At 39.0% G+C, this 16,382-nt stretch overlaps 1 protein-coding gene across 8 annotated transcripts in view; it reads right to left on the reverse strand.

The window, feature by feature from the left end:
- The window catches only part of LOC129727289 (dachshund homolog 2), a 109,991-nt gene extending 107,119 nt beyond the window's left edge, over positions 1–2,872 (reverse strand). For 3 of the 8 annotated variants that reach the window (XM_055684975.1, XM_055684974.1, XM_055684972.1), the window contains exon 1: positions 1,081–2,868. In XM_055684975.1, the coding sequence (XP_055540950.1) occupies positions 1,081–1,868 (788 nt within the window). In that variant the 5' untranslated portion in view covers positions 1,869–2,868. Of the gene's footprint in view, positions 1–1,080 lie in introns of all 8 variants that reach the window. The other 5 variants (XM_055684973.1, XM_055684969.1, XM_055684971.1 and 2 more) reach the window with 4 other exon arrangements.
- Between the last annotated feature and the right edge of the window lie 13,510 nt (positions 2,873–16,382).

Raw genomic sequence — 16,382 nt, forward strand, 5'->3', positions numbered from 1 at the left:
TTTTGCGATTTGTAAAATTATATTTTGATTTTTTTTTCTCGCATTTTTATTCTCTTCTTCATCACATAAAAATGATGATACAACTATATTTTGAATTTGAGTTGGATTATTCACAGAAAAAAAACTGGAGTCACTATTCTTGTTTGTCTGTCTGTACTCAACGAAGCAACCTATTTTCAATTATGCTACTCCCCATCATGGAAACTCTCTATTTGAGGTTATTATCACCGTTTAGCGCTAGTCAAAGCAGTAGATCCAGGCACCTGATCAGAATCGGGCCAAGTTTAACATCATTTCATGTAAAACCGTTCCACTCGCCAACCTCCCCAAGACATATCAATTTTGAAAATTCCGTTTCAGAAAAAACCCGCCTTATGGCAGAGATGATTAATTTCATGTACTTTATATTTGCCTTCTCACAATCTTTAAAGTCCGCTCCCGGCGGCGGCTGATAAAGAACGACGGTGCGTGTCCGATGATCGATCGTGTACGCACAACTAGCACTAATTGCATTTTACACGATTTTAATTCCTGCAGTCTGCTACAGTTCAGTTCGCAAAAGTTTGCCCTTTCGACCGTCACTCTCGTATGCTGCTGCGGCTATACATGTACATGTACCTCACTGGCAGGCATTTTAAAGTCACTAGAAGCTGTTAATGGTTTGCAACTTTTACACCACAAAACTGGCAGAAATTGAAAGTGGCCAACAATGCAGAGAATGTGGACCGCGTGTGCACCACCCGAAAAGCTGCTCTGCCTGGGCGGAAACAGGTTCCGCAATTAGTCAGATGTGTTCTTTAGTTTTTATTTTGTCCCAATTTTTCACATTGCACTCCCGACAGGTCGCGCGTTTCTCGCGGAAGCAAACATTTAAATAAACACATGACACTACACACATTAAACAAGAAATGAAACAGAAAAGAACGGAACGGAGACACACGTGAAAAAAGGAAACAATCAAACAACAGCGCCACACACCGTCTAAGCCAAAAAATTAATACGTAGGGAAACAATCTAGCAGAGCTAATATAATGTGTGATAAGCGAGTACAGATTAGACGTAAAACAAATCCAGCCTCACCTGGCGGTGGTACAGTCGCGGTAGAGAACGTCGAAGTCCTTGCAGGCCAGCAGCTTGCACCGGTTGACACCGGGTTGGATGGCACCGAGCCCCCGAAGTATCCGCACCTGTTCGACGTTGCAAACCAGCGGCACAATGTCCAGCCTTTTCAGCTTGGTGTAGACTGTGTGGAGACCACCGACCAGATGCTTCAGGAACAGCTCGAAAGCCTGCGGAAGACAGAGCATTGTTTCGCCCTGAATAATGAAGGCGGCCACTTTCTGGCCCCGATAGTCGACCAGTTTGCACTCGTTCGCCGTAGGATCGGAGCTGGAGATCGGCGGTGGACTGTTGTAGGACCGGGGAGGTACATGATGATGAGCAGCGGCCATCAGGTCCAGCGGACTCGCATGGTGCATAAAGGAGTTCAACAGTCCTAGTCCGTGTGGTGGAATGTGCGACAAATTCCCGGCCATCCGGGGTGGCATTCCGACCATGGCCATCGCATTCGGTGTCGACACGTGCGGTGGACTCAGCGGATGGGGCATACTCATCATCTGCTGAGGGGTTGCTCCCAGGGGACTAGAGGCCATTTGGCGGCCGGCTCCGTGCGACAGGCTTGTTCCGTGGCTGTTGTGCTGCTGGATCGGACTCACCGGGGTTGGAGTTCGCGTTTTGTCCAGCGTGTGACCGCTGCCATTGTGCGTATGGGGCATCGCCGGTGAAGACAAGTTCCGACCCCGGGAATCGTTCGACGACGCAATACTATGGTCACTGGCCGTCGATGCCGAATCCATTGCACTGTCCATAATATCTTTGCGTACACGCAACACCTTTATCGCTGTGGTCAATAATCTTGCAAGCGCCGAAAATAATCACTGAACACTTTTTTCTCGAAACAGCATCTTCTAATTTCGACGTCTCCCGCACTGTTTTCTCATATTTCCCTGCACTGTTTTCTCATATTTTCTTTCAATTTTTTCGTGGGTTAATTTCTTCACCAATCAAGTTTGCACTAAGTGAATTTATCTTCTCGACATTTTAATCACCAGAAAATTACAACTAAATCACCTCTCTTCACACACTTTTCGTCAAACCGCTTTTCCGCCGCATTTGTTTCGAACTGACCCGCGGTCCGTTTGCGACTTCGGTCGAGTGTGTGGGCGCCCAAACGAATGCCAATTGTGGTGACGACTGAATCTCTAACTGGTTTTCGGGAGTTTTAATCACCCTCCCCCACACACGGCTACAAATCGACGTCTGTTTGTATTTCTCGTATTGTTCCCGCGATTCGATTTGCTTTTCGAGGAAAAAAATCACTAAACGCCTTGCCAATTCGCGTACTGTTGTAACTTCTTTAGCAACAAATCCAAGTCCGTCGTCGTCGCGACCGCCGCCGTTGTTCCGAGCAGAGACACAGCAGCAGCAAGCAAGCAAAAGCGCACCGGATTGCACACCTCGCACAGTTTGAAAGTAGCAGCAGCAGGGCGAAAACCAAAAGCACCTTCTTCTAGCACCGAGCGCACCGGAGGAGCACCGAGAAACACACGAGAAACCGTCGCCGCAGTCACACGAATAATAAATAACAGTTTTAAAAATATATATTAGAGAACGAATCACTTAATCGTATAACATTGAAATGAAACAAAAATAGGTGGGTTGTATTTTCATTTCCATTTCATTTTCAATTCAACTCCGACTTCATCTGTATCTTACATATGTACGATACGCACACCAGCGCCCAGTCGGTGCACACACACAGCCCCGAGCGCGCTGCAATACGTAGGCAGCAGCAGCAGTGCTAGGTTGCATGCAGTGAGAGCGAGTGAGCCAACAAAACACGCTCCGGGCATCGCACACCACCATCCAAGCAATCGTCGCCGTCGTCGTCGTGGCGGGCGCGCACACACACAGCAACAGTAGTTTGTGTCATTGCACAGCCTGCCTCTCGCGGGTACTGCTTTTCCCGCGTTGCTGCTTTCTACGCCTGAACCTATCACTGTGTGTGCGGTGCGATCTGCTGCCGCTGCCACTGTTGGAAGGGGGAGGGAAATGGATGATCACCAACAGCGCGCACCCATACACCCTTCCGGTGGGTGGTGGTGATGATGACTGAGAGCGATTGAGCATAGAAACCAGAGCAGCAGCAGCATGCAGTACCATTATCAATGTTGTCGTTTCCGTTGTTATTGTTACTAGCAGTGAAGTGGAGCGATGTTCTATGCACTTCACGGAAAGTACACGCAACATTCGGAGAAACAAGATTGACATGCTGAGAGAGCGGGAGAGAAAGAGAGTGTGCTCGCTGCACTCGCCGCTAGGGGAGAACATATTACCCTCGAGCGCAACTGATTTGCTAGAGTTGTAATACCTGTGCGATCGAGTACGGGGCAGTGTTGCCGATTTTGGCGTAATTTGTGATTGTATTTAAATAGGATTAATATTTTTCTCTTTTATTCACTATTTACTATATTTTACATCAATAATTCGATCCAAGGGTTGTGGGGGCCGGGGGCCAAATAATACGTCGAGGCTCCTTTTCAGTTAAATTTCAATTAAGAAACATGTGATACAAAAATAAAAGTTAAAACAAGGTTATTGAATGGTTGTGCTAGTTTTGTTTGAGTTCTAGTTTTTCAAAGTGACATAAATTCTTTTGTTGGAAATAAACTTTTATGGATGCTCTCAAAGTGTGGCTGCCCGGGGTCCATGGTTCCCCGAAGCTTATCAAGAAACGCTGGAATGGGCAGTTCTATCCTAGTGGTTGAGATGAAGATTCAATCGACATCGCTCCATCCGATTTTCTTTTTTTCCACGATTCAACTTTGAAAATACCAAAAAACTGGATTGAATCATTCATCACATCTTATTTCAACGACGTGGTATTCATTCTAACACAGAAAAATGGCTTAAAGCTGTGGAAATGATGAACAGCATATTGAGTAATCCCAGCGTAATGACATTACATACAAAATTACATATTGCACAGAGTCAAACAAATTACATATTGCTCAGAGTTAATTCCAGCCAACAAGAGAAGAACTAGGAGAAAGATTGCTACATTTTGCTTTTGAAGATGTGAAAATACGGCACAACTTGTAAAATAAAATGGAAAAAGTATAAGCATGAGTATGAGTACGAGTTCGAGTCCGATTTCGAGTTCGAGTACGAGTATGAGTATGAGTATGAGTATGAGTATGAGTATAGGTATGAGTATGAGTATAAGTATGAGTATGAGTATGAGTATGAGTATGAGTATGAGTATGAGTATGGGTATGAGTACGAATATGAGTATGAGTATGAGGATGTATATGAGTATGTATATGAGTATGAAAATGAGTATGAGAATGAGTATGAGTATGAGTATGAGTATGAGTATGGGTATGAGTATGTATATGAGTATGAGTATGAGTATGAGTATGAGTATGAGTATGAGTATGAGTATGAGTACGAGTATGAGTATGAGTATGAGTAAGAGTATGAGTATGAGTATAGTGCTGGAACTTTTAACCGGATATATCCGTGATCCGGTTATCTGAAGCTCGGATCACGGATATGTAAACGAATATTGTTCGGTTATCCGGATATCCGGATACGGATAATCGAATAGTCAGATATCCGGATATACTATCCGGATTTTTTTTTCTAGCTTTTAGGCCCGTTCGAATGAAATGCAACGCGCAAAATGGCTTTTTCCACAATCCCCCATCCCCTCGTAAGTATTTATTTACATAATTCTTATTAAACTATGTTCGGATACAATATCCGACTATCCGAAAATCCGGATATCCTGTCGGATAATATCCGGATATCCGATTGATCCGGATTTTGGATATTAGTCCGATGTCCGAGGTCGGATATCCGGATATTTTAATCCGGATAGTCCCAGCACTATATGAGTATAATTGCTCGAAAAAGGCTAAAATTAACCTCAAATCACATTAGACGCAAAGCTATTAAATTGTTGGAAAATTTCTGTATCATTATTGTATTGAAAGGCAGCGTACGATTCAGTGAAACGCAGATTATGTTTGTGCGTTGTTTCCCAACAAAACTGATTGCAGTGATTCGCGCGACTCTTGACGGTTTGACGTCAAGTGTCAGGACAGCGGGTGAAATTTTGGATGCGTTTGTGACGGCCCTCGGGCTTGCTGTTCAAACAATGCCAAAATGAAGTGCTTGGAGGCTGCCTGAGAGTGTGGTAGTCCTACGAGCTGCGGTAGTGCTGAATTTATTTATCTCACTACACTCCTTTCGTTTGGTAACGAGGTGAGCCGTGAGGGTAAGAAGCGATTTGCGGCATCGAACAGGGCTTATAACAGATTTTGTAGCTAGCTTAGGTACCGCAGCCCACAGATCCGCATGAAGCTCTACAGGACGCTGATCCTTCCGGTGGCACTCTACGCTCATTAATTGTTACGCACTCGGGGTCTAACAAGGCCAAAATATTTCAATATTTTTTATTTTTTTTTGGAAACAGTAAAAAATTGACTCAGGGATAAAGGGTATTGTTCTGCCAACACCGATTCGCAAACTTAATTGTGGGCTTTGAGAACAAGCAAATATTAAAAATGAATCTTAAAATAAAATATGTTATATTAAAATCAATCAAATCGGGCATTTTTTTATTTTGATGATTGGGTTTAAAAAACCTGTAAATTTCAACTATTATTTTGAACAAGAAAATTTGTGATAACTTAAATTATATGAATTCAATTATGCTTGCCAGCTAATTATATGTTGTTCAAATAATTTATTTTCACATAAATTATAATATATTTTTCTTTAAATAACAACAAAATTATTTTAATAAAAATGTAACATATGGACTACTCACGGCGACCAAAAACTATGATCCATTGTCATATTGCCCGGGTGTGTGTCGTAATCCGCACTTCTTATATTGGCAAACAAACAAATTTTTGCACTTCAAAGTAAAAAACTAAAATATCTAACAGACAAAAAAGTTTCTATTAGTAATAATTTCACAGAAGTGCTTGCTCCAAAAAATTAAACATTTTATTAAAGTGCCTTATATTCAATTTCTTGAGCTTGAGCTTGAACGACCGCACCTTTCGTAGTTACTCCTCCGTGATCGATCTGAGGTGGTAAAGTTGCGCAAGGAACCACGTATAATGCTGCTTTTTTTTCAAGGGGGGAATTTGTTAGTAGCTTAAGTATGATAAATATTAGTAAATAATGAGTATGTGTGTCCAATCACAAATGGTGACTTCTCAACACTGTTGGAAAATTGTAATTTCAATTGTTAGGATTTGTTTGCTTTCGCAATTAGGACTTATCATTCGTAGGGATTTAAACCTACTTGTCAGAAAAGGGGAAGTAAATTTACAACTAACTTAATTGCTAACTTATTGGCTATAAAGGGAGCTTATCGTAGCAATTGAGGATTGCAACGATTTTTGTCGAAAATTATTATTAATTTTATTTGACATAGCTTCTAATGGTTCAACACCAGTAAGTCTATATAATTCGAGTGTACCAAACCAAGGAGGACGCTTCAAAATCATTTTCAGAATTTTATTATGAATCCTTTGGAGCGTTTTCTTCCTTGTTGAACAGCAACTTGACCAGATCGGTACAGCATAAAGCATTGCTGGTCTAAAAATTTGTTTGTAAATCAAAAGTTTGTTCTTTAAACAAAGTTTAGAATTCCTGTTGATGAGAGGATATAAACATCTCGTATATTTGATGCACTTGGCTTGTATACTCTCAATGTGCTCTTTGAAAATAAGTTTTTTATCATAAATTAGTCCCAAGTACTTAACCTTGTCAGACCAACTTAAAATAACCCCATTCATCTTGACAACGTGATTATTGTTTGGCGGAAAAATTATTATTTGAGTTTTAGAAGCATTGGGAGAGGTTTTCCACTTTTGCAAGTAGGAAGAAAAAATATCTAAACTTTTCTGCAATCGACTGCATATGACACGAAGACTTTTTCCTTTTACGGAAATGCTTGTGTCATCGCAGAACAATGACTTTGTGCATCCTGGAGGCAAATCAGGATTATCTGAAGACGTATAATGCTGCTTAGGATTAGTTTGACACCATCAGTGTACAACAATTCAGTAGCTACCGTTTTGTAAGGACCGATACCGGCGCCGGCAACGTTAGGGTAAGAAAGCATGTTGTGAGGAAGGAGGTATAACAGTCGTTGTTGTCGAAAACCAAGTTTATCTCTGCATCTCCTCGACTGCGACGGAAAAGAAGGGTTGTGTCACCGTGGTAAAAGACTGAATCTGACGGTATTGAGTGCGAAATAATCTCATTACGACGACAAACGATGAGTTTTTTTTCTCGAATCCCACGGGTCTGTGCGAGCGGCGCACGCGAGAACCATTCACCCGAACTGCCTTATATTCAACTTCTTGAGAATATTCTTCCCAATTTTCAAAGAAATTAGCGCAACAAGGAAAAAGTTACAGCGATTCAAATCGCGCATCGTTGCGGAATGGAACTTGAGACTTTAAACTTTAAATGGTTGATGGACTTTGCCCTGATTTGAATTTCTTCATTCATTTTTTCGTCTTTAAAAACAAGCTCAGTTTTACAAATTTTTACATTGTCGAAATTCTTTTCTTGAATTATTTAATTTCTTCTATCTTGACAGATATATCAAAGTTGGTGGTCAACAGTCGCTTTTGCAATAAAACTGACCAAAAGGGGATGTTCAGTTGAAACCTCTCCAAGGAACTATGATAGGCGATAATATTGGCAGAAGGTACGAGGCTTGAAGCAGTGAGCATCAAAAGGAAGGGTGAAAAGCATACACACAAGCACCGATAATAATTTTAAAATGTTACTAACGCTCAATTGCAAAATTGCTAATGATTGAGGGGCGGAACGCACGGATCACAAAATATCAGTATTTCTGGTCGTAGTGAGAGTTAGTCAACAGTCATTTTGGTGCAAATTTAATTTTTTTTTTTGAGTATTTATGTCCACTGCAAAGAAAATGATTTTCTGAGTTATCGGTAATGTTAAAATTTTTTATGTTTGCTACAGAAATTTTTTGGGCGGATTTTTTTTTCTTTCAAGGAAGCTTGTTTTAGGATCCAAAATACATGTTTTTTTATTAAATACTTTTGAATGGAACAAGTCTTTTCTATCTTGTGTAACATAGTTGTTTTGAGCTTCAAAAGCTGTACAAGGAAAAAAACTGAAATTTAAAATCATTGAAAAGAAGAGGTATCCTAAATTATGTCAAACCTATATTCCACACTTGTTGATATTTCTTTCGCCGCTTTTAAAAATATAACACTCACTTTTCCAGATATAATTCCAATAGAAATTATGTATAAAAAAAATCGTTTCAAGACGTATTCAAATTAAGTTGGTTATCGAGGCAATTATAAATAACGGTATGGTTCTAAATGACCCAAAATAGCCGAGAAATATCACAATGTTAAATTGATAAAAACAATCGAACAAACCTACCGAAAAAAAACATAAATTGCACGATCACCTTCCAGCGCAGCCCGCTGGCAGCCCAGTTTGCGCTCACCCGCAGCATGCTTCGATTACAGTGTTTTCCTATGCGAAACATGCTCTCGCTTGACAACGTGCGATAAGTGCCAACAGCCAGCGAACTATTCACGTACGTAGTACGGAGAAAATCGCCATACGGCAGCAAGCAAGCAAGTGCCTTGCCGTTAGACCAAGTGTGTATCACCATCATCCGGGCTGCGGCAGTAGTAGCAGCGGCAGCAGCAGCAGCAACAACACAAGAGCGAGAGAGCGAGTGCAAGCAGCCTCAACAGCAACATCAACAACAACAGCAGCAGCAGCAGCAACAGCAACAGCGGCAGTAGCAGTGCAAAACGCTGTGTACAGAAAAACCCAGACCCGATCGAAATGTATGTATTTAATGCTCTGCGGGCTTTTATTCCGTTCTCTCTGTATTTCGTTTATTATTCGAATTGGAAAATTTCATTTTATTTGTATTCTCGGTGAGTTCTGTAAATGTTAGTTAGTTGGCTCTCCGTTACGAATGTTTCCGTCATGCGCTTGTAAATATGTGCTACTGCCACAATCGTACTCGCACTCGTGCTCGTAGTCGTAGTTGGCGTCGTCGTCGTCGTCATCGTCGTCGTAGCAAGCAAGCAGCGACACATAGTAGGCGAAGTTCGGTTGTGCTTAACAACAACAAAAAAGAAAAGAAAAAAGCACCACCGCTGCTAGAAGGGCGTGGCTTAGCCGCATTTGCTGCTCCTGCCTGCCGGCCTGACACATGGAAATGGAAATGCGGTAAACACACCTCCACCGTTCGGGCTTCTTCGTGGCTTATTCGTAGTGTCGTAGTTCGTTTCGATTCGTTCATTTCGCTCGGTGCGGCCTCGGCGATCGTGTGTGGAATAGTTTTTCCTTCTGTGCCGCGCGCGCGATTGCCTTCTTTTCTTTATTTATTTGCCCGAAGTGTATTGCATATTTAATGTTTATTTTATATGATTATTTTTCTTGTGTTTCACCCAGCGTTGCCAGGTATCCAGATTTAGCTGGATTATCCAGACTTTTGAACATGTATCCAGGTAGACAGCTTTTATGTCCAATTATCCAGATTTTTCATGGATGATCCAGATTTTATCCAGATTTTATTTTTTCTGTTCCGCAAAAAGGTCATCACTTCAATTTCGGCGCGAAATTTTGCAATTTTGTCACCTCAAATTTTGCGTACCCCAAGACTTTTATTCGAAAAATTAACCTTTCACCCCACTGCCAGATTTTTTCCAGATTTTTATTTTGCCTTTTCCAGATTTTTGAAAAAATGACCTGGCAACGCTGGTTTCACCTCACGCTTCTGCCGAAGGTCTTTCGCTGCTGTTGCAGCCATTTTTCGGATTTGAAAACGCAAACAGCAAAATAAGTACCTATCGGATCGGGATCTCTGTCTCTCTCTATCCATCTTTCGTTCGGTGTGTAACGTAGCTTCTTTTTTCTTTGATTGGTATTTGCATGTTGTGTGTGTCGCTTTCATAAAACTCAGTGCGCTACTAAGGAGGGCAAAAAGGCTCCCCCAACCTTTTCCAATCCCTCCCACTTCCTCAGCCCAACACGCGGAATCTACTGGATCCGGTGGTTGTTCGGTGGTGGGTAATTGGAAGAAATCACACCAAAATGCCTCACGCTCCAACCCGGTTTATTCGTCCTTTCCCTGACATCCTGGCATCCAATATACATGTACATTTGCATCATTTTTCTTGATTTAGCATTACGTTGCATGAATATTTCCCATTGGTTAGTATTCAGAAACAATACTTTATCAAAAAAGTTTTGCTCCCTTTCCTGGCTGCTGATCGCGCTCCTTGAAGAGGAGGAATCGAAGGAAAAAAAACTTCCCGAGGACAGGAAGCCCAACAACACGGCGCGCAGAACGGAGAACCGTAAATTTTGGATTATTTTCTTATGTTATTTCCATAATCATTACCCTCACCCGATGTCGAGGGAAGAAAAATCGAAGATTTTCGAAACGGGGGCTTCCTTACTGCTAGAGTGCGACCATTATCGGAAGATGAAGAGTTAATAACGGCCGACCTGGGGATGGAGGAATTTCGGCCGAAAGCTTCTGGGTAAAATATTGGAGAATGCATACCAATTCTTTTTTTCCTTACCCTCTACTGGTTTCGGGCCCGCGCTATTGGAGGAAGCACACAGCTTCGGAGAGAACTGGAAAATAACAAAACACAAAACCGCCGAACGAGATGCGAAATTGGTCGCAGACATGTTTCTGTAATTCTTGGGAAACAGTAATTTCCTCAGTGCGTGATAGGCCATTTTGATGGCCGCTGGGAGATAGGCCGGCCAGCCGACCGAGAGGATACAAAAGGATGGCGCGCGAAACGGATCAAACATGGGGAGTAGCAGTAACCAGTAACATTCCACGACATCGGTTTCTGACATAATGGACGTTGATGACAATCATTACGAGGAAGCCGAACTGGTGCCGAATTTGCATCCGCGTCAATTGAGTTCCAGTGGCTTTTTTCTGTACCTCTGCTGTTTTCTTTACGTTTTTGTGAATGGTGAGAACTGCGGTTAGTGCTTTCGATTGTCGGTTTGGTAAAGTTCGATAAGCTGTCGGAAATTAATGTTCGACTGTAATTGAAGAAACCTCCCCCCTCAGGGGACCTCATGAATGTGAAATATATGTTTTTAAAATCTCCAGTAAGCCAAATTACACGTACCACATACTTAAATTAATGAGTAGATGTAATATGAAAACACGCTCATAGAAATTGTACTCAATTACAGCGAAACTAAAGGGCGAAGAAAAGTGTTCAACCGAATCGATAGCTTACAGCCTGTGACAACCAAAAACGCCTCAAGAAATCGAGCAGTTCTTCAAATTGCACAAGATTTTTAAGGAAATAAAAACGATTCAAGAGTGGATTAGTAAGCAACTAACAGACATCGCGAGTGAAACTGTTATCGGGTTCTGTGCCGTAAAACTTGGAAGAATGTTGACCTATTTCCGATAGCGTTAACTTTGTTATTTGACAAAAATGCTGAAATTTCCGTTACAATAAAAAAGTGCGCCGTCGGATTTTTTTTATATAACATTTGTAGTAATAATAAGTTAATCTTTGAAGTTCATAATTTATATTTTAATGGAAATGTAATGAAAAATAGCTTACAATGTGGGATTTTGTTCCCTTTAGCGGAGCACTGAAGGTTTGTTCGATTCAGTCCATTTACTCGAAAGATGTTAAGTTCTAATAAAGTCTTAATAAGACAGACAATCGATTTGCAACAATCTCACTTCGCTCCATCTCGCAGGATAAAGGTACAAATCGCTTGAGGTTATTTTATCCAGCTGCTGCAAAATCTGGCCTGACGAAAAAGATAGAAAAATAAAATACGCTTGATTGATTCTCACTCTAACATTTTAGCAATCGAATTTAATACAATACGTTGAAATCGGAGCTTTAAGCTGACACTGATTTGAAGAGATGCACCGTTATGATGTTTTAGAGCTGTAAACTCACGAGCGTTGGCAGCGAACTTATTTGAAACAAAATAATATGAATCAAAATGGGCAAGTTCAATAAATTGCATTAAAATGCAATTAAAATGTTTCTATTGCCAATCAATTATATGGGAAAAAAGTAACCAAAAAAACGTAAACAAAATATTCACCTGTCCGAAAAAAACACTTTGTGCAAAATTTTAGCTCGATAGAACTTAAAACGGGGTGGCGCAAAGCGATTGAAGTTCGCCCTTGAGAAATTCGAAAAATCACCAAATTCATGAATATTTTCTTCAGATGATACCAGATCTCGACGTTTCATGCATTTTAAAGCAATCTGGCACCAACATAAAATTTCGAAAACTAAAATTTAGTGCACTCCACTCCGTTGGGTAAATTTATGGATTTTTTAAGCCCAAAAATCAATCGCTTTGCGTCACCCCATTTTTAAGTCCGGTTGAGCTGAAATTTTGCACAGGGTGTTTTTTATAATATAGGGTTTTTCGAAATGACCATTTCGGTTGGCACCCTAACCTGCGTATACAAGTAAATTCAAATGTTCTAGTAAGAAGGCAATGCCGTTTACAAATGGAATAAAGAGAAGAGGTCCTTAGTCGGAGCTTTGTGGAACGTATATCAGAATACAGATTGGACTCGATTATATAGCGACTCCATTATATATTGACTCGATTATATATGATTCGATTATATATAATTTTAGACTCGATTATATATACATAGAAGCAAAAACAAAATTTTTCTTGAATTTTAAATATGACTTATCTAGAGCTGATATATCGTAAGGGAATATCTACAAAATACGTAACGCATGATAAGAACGGGAAAAATAGAAAAAAATAATAATTTTAGAATAGTTTAAAAAATAAAAAATAAAAATAAATAAAAATATTTTTATAAAAAACACCTGAATAAAAATAATTTCAAATATAAAAAAAAAAATTAGAAACAAAATTAATTTTTTGAAATTTGAGAAATTAAATGCAAACAAGTTGACAAATCTACATATAGTTTTATATATTTTTTAAATAATTTTCCTTTACATTTGACTGCAATTACATCAGGAATAACTACAAGATATGTATTTTTTTTGTAAGAAATGTGTTTTCTGACTTTTGAGGGGATGAATCAAAAAAAAATTTCTTGTTTATTCGAAAACAACAAATCATTCATGAAAAATGAATATAAAACATTTTTTTTCTCTGATTCAATTATATATAAAATAAGATTATATATAGTGAAAAAAAATCAGAGACTACATAAAATAATCGAGTCCGATGTGCAACCAGTGCAACCAGTTTTGAGTATCCGGAGATTTTCCATTCTTTAAAGACATATCGGAAAATTATTGTGTCAATTCTTGAGCCAAATTTTTTGGGTACAAAGGTGCAGTTCCATCCGGTCTTTTTGTTAGGTCTAAGCTTTTCAGTTTTTCAAATGCGTCGAGTTCTGATAGTTGGTAAATGGAAATGTCCTTTACCGATTCAGAATTCAGAGATAAATGAAAAGTAGACATAGCCGCAGTACTTTTCTATATTAAGTTTATTTCTTGAAAAAAGTTTGCATTGAGGTAGAGACTTACAATTTTGTTTTTGCACAATTGATAAAACTGTTTGAGCTAGATTTGATTTTATTTTCGACTTTGTTATTGTAATTTTTATACAAATTTTGCTTCAGCAATTGATTGATAGACTAATGATATTGCAATTTACTGGTTGTATCTCATTACCTGAGTGCTTTTTGTTTTTTAATTGTTTTAGTTTTGGGTTAGACAGTTTTATCGTTAAGGTACGTTAGAAAGCAGTTGTGGTTTCCTGCATTACTAAATATTAATTGCCATTCAATCGAACGTAGGCTACATTCAATTTGTTGAAAGTTTGCTATATTGTATACCGTACCTCTCCGTATTAAAAGTGTCAAGGGTAAAAAAATTTATTTATAAATATTGAGCGTTGGAAATGTTTTATTTTTCCATAAGAGACGCAAGCACATTCACATTCACAAAAAAAGTCTTCGGTACAATTTGTGGACAGGAAGCCTTGATATAAATGTTGTCGATTTCTGACTGAGTTCTTTTTTGATCAAAGCCAATTTGCGAAATTGCAAAAAAATGCAATGTTACATCATCACCTACGACTGACAATAAAATGAATTAATTGCTTATGTCCATGAGGTCCGCGTTTCGTTGATTGAAGTCGCCATTAAAATGAAATTTTACTTCCGGTCGCATGATGGACATTGCCGTCGAAACAGTTGGGACAAATAATGCATATGGGTATGCCATACGAAGTGACCACGAAAAAGCACAAACTTGGACACGACCATCACAGATTTTGCTCAAAGTTGGGAAAATTATTTATCTACTGTCTCTTTGAAAAAATCCCAATTTTGGTGTCGATTGGAATACCCCCGCTCTCTAGGACCCCCCTTTTTATTGCAAAGTCGCGTAATTTCTGTCAAAAATCTCTTTTTTCTTTTTCTCACGATTCATAGACGTAAGATGTCCGAAAAATACTGATAGATGATTTTTGAAGAACATGAACCAAGGAATCCAGAGAAAATATAAGTTTTGATCGGAAGTGTTGCCAGATAAATTATTTTTTTATTTCAAATTTGATAATTTCATCGTGTTCCTTGGTGAATTTCACATAAGAAACAACTATCATCCCAAGGTAACATGAGCCAATCTCGAGATAAACTAAATTTGCATTTTTCGGCAAATGCAGCTAATTTCATTTTAAATTCGATGGTTTCATCGTATTTCTTGGAAAATTTTACGTAAGAAACACTTATCACCCCGTGGTTATATGAGCCAATCTCGTGATATAGCATTTTTACGAAAAACTAATTACGAAATTTAAAACCATTTTTGTAAAAATGTTATATCTCGAGGTTGGCTCATATTACCACGGGGTGATAAGTGTTTTTTATGTAAAATTTTCCGAGAAGCACGATTCCGGTCTTCCGGTCAAAAATAATATTTTTCCTGGATTCCTTGGTTTATTTCCTTCAAAATTCACTAATCACTATTTTCGGGTGTCTTACGGCTATAAATTATAAAATAAATTAATTACGAAATTTACAACTATTTTCGTAAAAATGTTTTATCTGGAGATTGGCTCATATTACCTCGGGATGATAGTTGTTTCTTACAATATATATAAAATAATCTATCTGGCAACACTTCCAGTCAAAAATAATATTTTTTTAGATTCCTTGGTTTATTTTCTTTAAAAATCATCTATCAGTATTTTGCGGTCGTCCTACATATATGAATTGTAAGAAAAAGGAAAACGGAATTTTGAACAAAAATTGCCTGACTTTGTCACAAAGAGGGGGATCCCACAGAGCGGGGGGTATTCCAATCGACACCAAAATTCGGGTTTTTTCATAGTGAACAATATCGCACGCTTAGCCTTGGGGCTAATAGCGGTCTCGATCAACTAAGATTAGTTGAGAGAATTCGTTATCGATATTGTTTCTGGTACATTTTGCTTGTTGTAGGATAAGTACAACGATACACCGTGTCCCAGTGCTGAATCGAGAAAATTTCCAGCTCGAAAAGATCCTCGATTCGATCGGGAATCGAATCCGACATCCCGACCGTTTGGGAGAGCTAGCCGACCGACATCGCTAACCACAGAACCACGGGGACCACAGTCTTCTACTACAAAAAAAAAAAAAGATTTCGTTCTGGAACACTACGGCGTCATTGGATTTAACTACGTCCATGATTAGTTTCGTATAATCTACATAAGCAAGAAATATCAGATATTCCAGTAAAAAGGCAATGTCGTTTATATATAAAATGAAGAGACGAGGTCCTTAGTCAGAGCCCTGCGAAACGTATAAATATCAGACTGCTTACGTTGAAAGCAAACAATTTATTTTTTCGCTTTTCGTTAAATATGACTTAAGCCAGTTTTGAAGTCTGTTCTCATCCTATTTTCTGCAATTTGAAAAGTATATTAATGTTATGTTGTTACAGTTAAATGTTTTACTGCAGTCTGTGTAAATTGTTTCTGCATGGCTGCCGCTGTCCAAGGCATTCAAAATGGAAGATATGAAATTTAAAAGATTTGAGGCAGCTATGCTACTCTTTTGTTTTGTGTTTTATTTGCTGAGTTTTTTTATTTTTTTGTCATTTAGAATTAATTTTTAATTTAGAATTAATAAAACAGTGCAGGAATGCTTGACATAAAATCACTTTCACAGTTGTTGCAAATGTCCGGATTCGGATTTGAGAATGAAAACTTAATAACAAGACTTTCCGGAGATTTCCCATTCTTCAGAGACATATTGAAAAACAATTGTGATGGTG

Source organism: Wyeomyia smithii, chromosome 3 (assembly GCF_029784165.1).
Source record: "Wyeomyia smithii strain HCP4-BCI-WySm-NY-G18 chromosome 3, ASM2978416v1, whole genome shotgun sequence".
Lineage (NCBI taxonomy): Eukaryota > Metazoa > Arthropoda > Insecta > Diptera > Culicidae > Wyeomyia > Wyeomyia smithii.